This window comes from Aulonocara sp. 'chitande type north' Nkhata Bay, linkage group LG16, assembly GCF_057382095.1.
Source record: "Aulonocara sp. 'chitande type north' Nkhata Bay isolate Kocher_YH1m ecotype deep benthic linkage group LG16, A_spYH_male_GT1.1, whole genome shotgun sequence".
Classification (NCBI taxonomy): domain Eukaryota; kingdom Metazoa; phylum Chordata; class Actinopteri; order Cichliformes; family Cichlidae; genus Aulonocara; species Aulonocara sp. 'chitande type north' Nkhata Bay.
Genome location: NC_141359.1, coordinates 3,197,536 through 3,207,027, shown reverse-complemented (window position 1 = coordinate 3,207,027; position 9,492 = coordinate 3,197,536). Strand labels below are relative to the sequence as shown.

The window sequence follows — 9,492 nt, the reverse complement described above, 5'->3', positions numbered from 1 at the left end:
TCACCACATTGGTCCGAAACCCAGGAGGCAGCACGGCGGGTCCGTATCGGAGCCAGGGAATGGAGGAGCTGGCCCAGAGGGTGGCCGAAATGGTGGCCGCCCAGCGGGAGCAGGCGGCGGAGGTGCGTCGCCAGCAGGAAGAGCTGCAGGACCAGTCCGAGCGTCACCTGGAAAGGATTGGGGAGCTGGTGGCGGTGCTCTGGGCCTGGGCGCCACCCCCACAGGGGTGTCCCGAGGACAGTGAAGGAGCCGCGTGAGGCACCTCAGCAACCGGAGGTGGCAGACGAGGCGCGCGGGGATCTGCTCCTGCCGGAGGAGGGGGAACAGCCGGGTGAAGGGCTGCTCCTGCCAGGAGCGGTGGATGAGCCGCTCCAACCGGAGGCGGCGGACGAAGCGCGCGAGGGTCTGCGCCGGCTGGAGGAAGAGGAGCTGCGTGAGGGGCTGCTCGAGCCAGGAGGGGCGGCGGAGGGAGTAGTAGTGACGGAGGAGTCGCGCGATGGGCTGCTCCAGCAGGGAGCGATGGCGGTGACGGAGGGGCCGCGCAAGGAGCTGGAGGTCCCCGTGCCGGGGGAGCCTGCTCGAGTGGAACTGGCGAGCGAGGCGTGCGCCACGCTTGAGATCGCCGTGCTCACCAGACCGGCCTCATCACCACCAGAGGCCAGTACACGCCACACCTCTGCCCAGCCACCTGTGAGCTGGGGCTCATGACTGTGCCGGCCGCGCTGGGTGCACCTGCCACGCGTCCGACTTCCGAACCAGCTTGGCCTGCGCCGCTGGATTCACGGGCGGCCACCTGAACTCGCACCTCCCCGTCGCTTGGACGGGGCCTGGGGGCGCCCGCTGTCTGGGCTGATTCCCTCTCCCACTGGCGGTGGGGGAGTAGGTTTGGCCGGATGGCTCCCCGGCCTCAATCGGGCGATGGGGGTATTTGGTGGGGCGTGGTCTGCGGATGCTGTGCAGGTGCGTCTGCCCTCCCTGCACGGCATCCTTAATCACCAAGAGGGGGCTGTACCTGCTGGAGGCGGAGGCGCAGCGCGGGGAGCAGCTCCAAACGGGAGTGGCGGAGGCGGTGGTGGAGCAGCTGTGCGAGGTGACAGAGGGGCCAATGTGGTGAGAATAAGGCACGGCGGGACCACGGAGTATCATTCAGAGCCATCTTTGTGGGCGATCGTGGCTCAAGAGTTGGGAGTTCGCCTTGTAATCGGAAGGTTGCCGGTTCGAGCCCCGGCTTGGACAGTCTCGGTTGTTGTGTCCTTGGGCAAGACACTTCACCCGTTGCCTACTGGTGGTGGTCAGAGGGCCCGGTGGCGCCAGTGTTCAGCAGCCTCACCTCTGTCAGTGCGCCCCAGGGTGGCTGTGGCTACAATGTAGCTGCCATCACCAGTGTGTGAATGTGTGTGTGAATGGGTGGATGACTGGATATGTAAAGCGCTTTGGGGTCCTTAGGGACTAGTAAAGCGCTATATAAATACAGGCCATTTACAGGCCATCTTTATTGACATCTCACCACAACACCCACAAACCCCTGAGTCCCCGTGTTTTTAACTAGGCGGGCGTGATTAAGGATGCTGTGCAGGTACGTCCGCCCTCCCTGCACGGCACCGCAGACCACGCCCCACCACAGTCAGTTATACTGCTGAATTGCTCCAAAAAAGCCATCAAAGGCAAATTCCAGTGTAAACGCTGTCCCCACATGGAAAACTGGACTGACACACCTCTTGTTGTCAGACCTGCAGGGTTTAGGACTGTGCTGTTCTCCTCTGTATTATATTGGACACAAACTATTTTTTTGGACTGGCACAAATAATTTTTGTGCCTTCTTATTTGATGCAGCACACCTGATTGTTCAGTAAATAGTTTTAAATTGTTATATAAAAAACGCCTGAGGGCTTGGCTGTATTTTTAGGTAAATAGTACCATATAACTTTGTTGTTCGCAAAACTTGTGTATAATTTTTAGAAATGTACAATTTCTATTTGCATTTCAAGTTATGAAAATGATTCGTTAAACATGTTTTTTTGAATTTTTTGTCTCGATTTAGATCAATTGTGCTAATATAGTATGCCAAAATGAAAAAATAACTCAAATTTCAGATATTTGAGGTTATGCTGAAAATAATGATACCAAACAAGGCAAGATAAGCGGTTTTTAAAGGTGTAATATAGAGGCAAAATCAAAAGTAGTGAAAAACGGCCAATTATACCCTGGACCCCAGAGGGTTAAGATCATCTGGTCAATTACTTTTGGTCCAACCTAGGTCCCACCTGAAGACCAAGGGGGATTGTGCTGTTGTCTCAGCTGCACTGAACCTCTGGAATAGTCTTCCTGTTACTATTCGTGCCTCGGACTCTATTCAATCTTTCATAACACGGTTGAAAACATACTTATTTAATTTCTTTAATATCCCACTAACTAGTGCCCTTATTTCATCTATTTGAACCTTTTTACATTTGAACCTTCTTACTACATTTTGACTTTTTACTGCATTATTGCTGATTTTTGTAGATATTATTTTATATTTATGAATTGTCTCTCTCTCTTACCCGTGGCCTGACATCTATTTTATTTAGCCTATACTCCTGGTTTAATTAGTGCTTCCCATCTGTTAGTATTAGTAGCTGTCACGGTTCTGGGTCGGTTCGACTCAGCATTTTGGAGTTGTTATGTTTTGGCTTTGAATAATGGATTATTCCTGTATACTGGTGGTGGTGGTGATGATTATGATGATGATAGATTATTATTAGAGTTCCATGTTTCTGTTTATGTGTGTTTCAGGATTTTTGTCTCATGTTTAGCATTTAGGTTCCATGTGTTATATTCAGTCTGTCTCTCAGTGTCAAGTCTGCGTCTTTGTGTAGTGAGGTCTTGTTTCCTGTTTTATTGCGAAGGTCTGCGTCTCTTGTGAATGTGTTCAATTTTACCTCTTGTCTCGTCTCGTTAATTGCTCCCAGCTGTGTCCACCACCTGTGTGTAATCTCCCTGTGTTTCTCTGTGTGTATTTAATGTTTAAATTAGTTGAAATAAGGGTTTTCAAATGTCAAGCAATATGTTAAAAATAAAGCGAAAAGCACCTAAGTAAAACTCTTTGTGACTGAAACCAGTTCACTTTGTTCATTAGAAAAATTGAATCATTTATTTTTAATATAGGATGTTTACTAACAAATTTCTGTATATGAAATATTAGACATCGATTAAATATGAAGCACAAACCTGTTTTAAGTCAGCTTGAAAAAAGATTTAAAATGACATGCAATCTATTAAGATTAAGATTAAAACTCATTTTAGTTAAAGGTTCAGTAAAGCACACTGCAGAAAGCACTTTCTGACTGTGATCAGATCATTTTGTGCATTAGAATAAAGAAAGAGCTTATTCCTATTCCACTGTTCAGGCCAGTCTGTAACATCATCAATGATTTGGTAACTTCCTCAACAACAAACTAGAAGAGATAGACTCTAATTCTCTGGGAAACACTGTAAGGAGTGGAGTGACATTGTCCACCGGTGGGGAATGTTTGTGTTTTTATTCTGTTCTTATGTTGTGGAGATATTAATTTAAACAATTAAATATGTAGATACTTACGTTATTATATATATTCCCTGTGCAGGTACCTCTTTAACTCGCTCTTTTTTCTTTTTTCTTGTTATTCTAAAAGGATTTTAATGTAAAAATCTACATGCTGCTAACAGAGAAATGCCAAACTGCATTTCATTGTTGTTGTAACAGTGACAATAAAGATGTATTCTATTCTATTCTGTGTAAATTTCAGTGTTTCAGTAAGAATGGTTGTTAATTTATTAACACATCTATACATTATCTTATAAGACAAGCATTTTTTACAGCTGTAGGCTGTAGATGTAAATTAGGCTCCCATGTAAAACTAGCATATTACACATCTTCATTTAGTTTAGTTTAGTTAGTGATGGTTTTCAGAATTTGTGATGGATTCACATTCATTTAAATTAGAGAAACGAACACCTGATTTTGTCATGGTGTAACAGAGGATTAGAATACTAGCCCTGAAAATCGAAATGTAAAGCAACCTCTAGCAGATATTTGTTTCATCACACTTGAAATAAATAATAATTTATCAGTTTTTCAGTGTCAAAGACTGTATGGCTTGCTCATTACTAAAATCACTTTTCCCTATAGTATACTGGCCTCACTGGAGCCATGCCTAAATATCTTAAATGTCACAATGAGCTTGATAGATTTCAGAAACCAGGGGTAGCAAAAAGTGTAGATTAATGGGTTCAGACAAGAGTTAAAATAGAACAACAAGCGCTCAAAAGGTACAGATCTAATATCAAAGAAACTATTCTGGCCTACCATTGAGGAACAGAAAAATGGGAAAAGACATATCAGAAAGGCAATAACAAGTACACCGAGAGTCCTGGCAGCTTTCAGCTCAGATTTCTTAGCATGCACCGTCTCTGACCCCTGGAGTCTGAGAGCAGTGATATGAGAGCGCATTGCCCGAGCCTGAGACACAGCCACCGCAAATACTCTTAGATACAGAACTATGATGACAATCACAGGGCCGACAAAGGTCAAAACAAAGTCAAAAATTCCCACGAAGTAGTCAATGACAACTACACAATCACCAGAACAAGAATTATACCTCCCTGGCTGCTTCAAATTATCCTTCATGATAAGACTGTTATACAGAATTGAACAAGCCCAGCAAGTACAAATAGAGACTGAGACTCTTTTTATAGTGATTTTGGTGGGATAATGCAGAGGGTCACAAATGGCTACATAGCGGTCAGCTGATATGAGTACCATAGTTCCTACTGAAGCAGAAGTAGCAATGTAATCTAAACTGCTATACAGAGCACACATGTGGTCACCAAGAAACCAGCAGCCATCTAGGAGGCTAATCTGACAAGCCATGATGAGGCCCACGAAGAAATCTGAGACGGCCAGAGAGAGGAGGAGGAGGTTGGTTGGGGTGTGCAGCTGCCTGGATTAAAATAGGAGCATCAAAGGTTGTTCTACAGCAGTAATTGCAACTCCACTGTAACATATAGAACAAAGCAACACATTTTCTAATTAAATTCACAAAAAACATAATTTTTCTATAATTTGTTAAGTATTCAAATATGTCAGTACTTGAAGTGAGCGATGGAGATGATCACAAGCAGGTTCAGAATTGTAGTAAGCACAGAGATGGAAGACAGTGGAGTGTAAATAAACACAGCCTCAATTTGTGAATGCTTTTGCCGCACACAAGAGGAGTTGAATAGTTGTGGAAAGCAGAGTTCAGTTTCTTCCATTGTTAGAGAAAGACAGCAGTGGCTGTTCAGCACAAACAGCTTTGTGACTGAGCCCCTTTTTTGTATCACCACCCTTCCTCCCACAATTGCCTTCTGACGTAACTCATTCTCTGATATTTTTTCCCTCTGCGAATAAGTCAAAATGTGATGTTAATAATATAAAGTACAAGAAAACCAATTCAATACAAGTTAACTTCTTTTAAATGTTAAATTAATCATTTTGATGTGTTTTTTTAATAGTAACCTAGTTTTATGTTAAACCTTTAGGGAGTTAAAGTTTAAATCGCTGTAAACCGTTTAAACGTTTTTAAAAAGCACCCAGTAGCTGTTTTTTAAAGTTACCTAGTATTTTTGACACTGCTTAGTATTAACTCATTCACTGCCAGCCATTTTCAAATCAGGTAACTCCCCACTGCAATTGACGTCTATAGACGTCAATGGCAGTGAATGAGTTAATTTAATACTCAAAAGAGTGGACACACATAGACGCTTTTCTAGTGTAGTTTAACACTGGTAATTTTGCAGTCTACTTTTAAGTGAAAAAGCTAATGGACAATAATTTCTTTAAATATGGAAGTGTCATGGTCCGGGTGAGCATCCAGTGTTTTTCAACTGTTTGCCAAGGTTCTTCAGTACCTTCCCTTGGTTCAGGTTTTGAGTTTTATTGTCATATACAGATAAACAATGTAGCAACATTTACCTGTGATGAAATTCTTAGGCTCGTGTTCCTCCACTTTACATGAACATATAGAAAGCATACAGGTATATTAAGAAAACAAAATAACAACAATAATAATGAAATACTAAAGTATTAAATCACGGCCCTGTTTCAGGAAGCCGGTTTAGTGGAAAAACTGAGTAAGTATACCCTGAGTTAACGAAAACTCTGGGTTTTCGGTTTCACAAAGCGAGTTCAGCTGCAGCCTGAGTGAGTCACTATGACGACACACTCCGTGAAGCTAACCTGCCCCCTAGCAGGTTTACTACAACTAACCCTGACTGTCTCCGCCCCTTTGTCGGAAACCTGACAGTAGGAAGTGTCGGACATGGCGTGCCACTTCCTTGAAGAGCCAGTAGATCGTGAAGCCCAAATTCTCCGCAGAGCTCTCCGCCGGGAGAGAGTGATCAGAGCGCGTTTGGACATTTTATCATTTCCTGATGATTTTCTGTGCGAACGTTACCGTTTCTCAGCACAATCTATAATTTATTTGGATAACATCCTCAGGCCATATATTACGCATGTGACACATCGCGGACATGCTCTCAGTTCATTGCATATTATTTGTATTGCACTTCGGTTTCTTGCAAACGGGAGCTTTCTGTATAATATTGGTGACGCTGAGCACGTTTCCAAGGCTACCGTCTGTCGGGCAGTCAGGAATGTTACAGTTGCACTGAAACGTCTCCTGTACTCGTCTGTGGTGTTCCCCGGTCACAGACCCACAAGATTTATCAAAGAGGGATGCCACAAAATTGCAGGTATCAGGATGACCAAAACTTAATGTATGATGTGGTGATACTTGGACTACTACTTAAATTGCACATTTATTTTCAGGGTTCCCAGGCGTGATTGGCTGTACAGATGGCACTCACATTCCAATCATTGCTCCTTCAGTAAATGAAGGAGACTATGTGAACAGGAAGTCTTTCCACAGCATTAATGTACAGGTACATAGTTCCCTGTAGCATGTCAAACTAACAAATTATTTCATTATAGTAATGGATGCTAATTTGTGTTCTCTGCACTGTGAAGATCATATGTGATGCTGCCAACATTATCACAAATGTGGAAGCCAAGTGGCCAGGCTCTGTCCATGACTCACAAATATTCCGTGAATGTACACTGAGCACAAAATTTGGACATGGTGAGTTGAGAATACTTTAAAATATATAAAGACCAATTGCTTCAGGGACATTTGAACTGAAGTGTACCCTTCTGTCTTAGGAGAGTTCACTGGCTACTTGCTTGGTGATAGGGGGTATCCATGTTTACCCTATTTGCTTACCCCTTACCCTGACCCTGAACCGGGCCCACAGCAGCGATATAATCTGGCTAATTGCAGGACAAGAGCCAGAATTGAAATGACTATCGGAATGCTTAAGGCCCGGTTCCAGTGCCTGCAAAGACTCAGGGTCACCCCAGAAAGGGCATGTGACATTATTGTGGCATGTGTGATTCTTCACAACATTGCCACAATTAGAGGAGAACACTGTCCTTCTGAACCAAACATCAGCAGTGATCCAAACCATGAACATCCTGACCCTCCCACGGACATACAAGATGGAAGAGCAGTCAGAGACACCATATGTCACAATCATTTCTTTTGACCCATCACCTCAACATGTTGAAAGAAGAATAAACAGATTTTTTGTTCAACTGGCTTTATTGGTCACCTGTATTTCCTGTACACAAAGTATTAAAAGATGTAAACCTCATAAAGTGTCTCTGTTGCTTCCTCCTCTGTAACAGCTGTCAATGTTTCTTCATTATTTTCCTGTAGTAAAGAAATAGACAACATTGCTGTTCTACTGTAAACTCATATAATCTGTGGAGTATTACTCACAACTGCATGTTGGTCTGGCTCAACAGGAGGCTGCACCAGATGCAGTACACCATCACCATCAACTGATAGAATATGAGGTTTATACAGGTCACTTATAACTTACAAGGGACCAAATGGCAATTAACAAACATACCAAGCACCTTACACTTCATTGTCATTATGCTCTCAAAGACAACCAAGGCTGAGGGAAGGCAAAATCAGTCGGAAAATAACTTCACTACAAAATAATCCATTATGGTAAAGAGTTTATCAAATGAATGTGTCGCACTGCAAAGGTGACTGTGAAGAAAGGATGTATGCACATCATGTATTATTTTGAATTTACCCCTTATGTAGGCACTTGTGTCTTGCGGGGTTATTGCCTCAGAGGATGTCCCCGCAGAGATGCCTTCGGCCACAGGGCGCCCACTGTTTTGGCTGAGGGCCAACTGCTCAGCCTCTGTGAGTGGTGGTGGTGGAGGACCCCCACCTGTTTTTCGGGCCTCCGCTTTTTTTCTGTTGGCTATAACGGGCCACATTTGAGCATACAGAGTAAGCAAATATGTACTTGTAATGTGCTCAGATAATTTCAATAAGTGCTTACAGAAAGAAAATTAATGTAGCCTCTAACTGCAATTGATTTACATGGGACAAACAGACCAAGCACTATGGCTCATAATACAATTACACCTTACCTGTTTGGACTATATTTTTATATTTCATTTTTACTTGCTGCCAGGCACGTTTGGGGCCTGTTGGGTTGCACCTGCGCTCACATCACATCACAAAATAAAATGTATAAAATAACAAATAAAATAACATATGATAAAATAACGTGTTAAATGGGTGGAAATCCCTCGATCAATGTTTAAATTAACACTCACGCATTGACTCTGTCGGCTATGTTTTGCCATGCATGCTTTTGCAGCTGTGGCTGTGTTACTTTTTTCCGCGGAATTTGCATGTTATCGGCATATGCTGCCATCAGAATTTCGGCCTCAAGCGCTGTGAAATACATTGACCGCGCCTTCTTTCCCTCCGTCTCCATGGTGACTCGCTTAATCTGTGCTCCGCTTATCAGGGCTTTATGCATCCTCGTCCGCGCGCTTCACTTGGGGTTAAAGCAACTCCGCGTTGACTGAACTAATTGTTATCAGCCTTTCTGAAACGGAATATTCCGAGTTGGACAGTTCGGGGTTACTCAACCGTGAGTGTCGTTTTTCACTCTGAGTTTTCCAAACCGGCTTCCTGAAACAGGGCCCACGTCTCAAAACCCATCTATTCAGAATTGCATACACCTGATTCCGTCTTAGTCCATTTTTACCTTGCTCAGCTTTCATACTTTCATGCTTGTTTTGTTTCATATTTCCCTTATGTTGAAGTTTCATTTTGCCATGTTTTATTATATTGTATTGTTGCTACTGTTCTGTACTATTGTAAAGTGACTTCAAGGGTATTAAAGGTGCCTACAAATAAAATGTATTATTATTAGTATTATTATTATTATTATTATTACGTCCCCACGAAGAAGGTCTAGGAGTGTGAGTGTGAGGACCAGTAACAAATGGGTCTAGAACGGAATAAAAGGAAAACAGACAGGTGTTTAGCAAATATTTTTTATTATAGATAATCTTAACATAAAGAGCCGGCAACGCTGTTTTACCAATAACACTAG

At 43.1% G+C, this 9,492-nt stretch overlaps 1 protein-coding gene and 1 pseudogene across 1 annotated transcript; both read right to left on the bottom strand.

The window, feature by feature from the left end:
* On the bottom strand, positions 1 to 986 carry LOC147310818 (uncharacterized; annotated as a pseudogene).
* A 3,056-nt stretch (positions 987 to 4,042) lies between these two features.
* Positions 4,043 to 5,289, bottom strand: LOC147310817 (trace amine-associated receptor 13c-like). The gene is made up of 2 exons (XM_086266077.1): positions 5,111 to 5,289; positions 4,043 to 4,961 (listed from the first exon to the last, which is right to left on the bottom strand). The coding sequence occupies exons 1-2, from the start codon at positions 5,272 to 5,274 to the stop codon at positions 4,145 to 4,147; spliced, it is 981 nt and encodes a 326-aa protein (XP_086122203.1). The 5' UTR covers positions 5,275 to 5,289; the 3' UTR covers positions 4,043 to 4,144.
* Positions 5,290 to 9,492: the final 4,203 nt, after the last annotated feature.

Coding starts and splice junctions, on each gene's coding strand:
- LOC147310817 (XM_086266077.1), bottom strand. CDS start 5,274: ATGGAAGAAACTGAACTCTGCTTTCCACAACTATTCAACTCCTCTTGT. Junction 4,962..5,110: donor ATCTCCATCGCTCACTTCAA/GTACTGACATAT, acceptor ATTTTAATCCAG/GCAGCTGCACACCCCAACCA.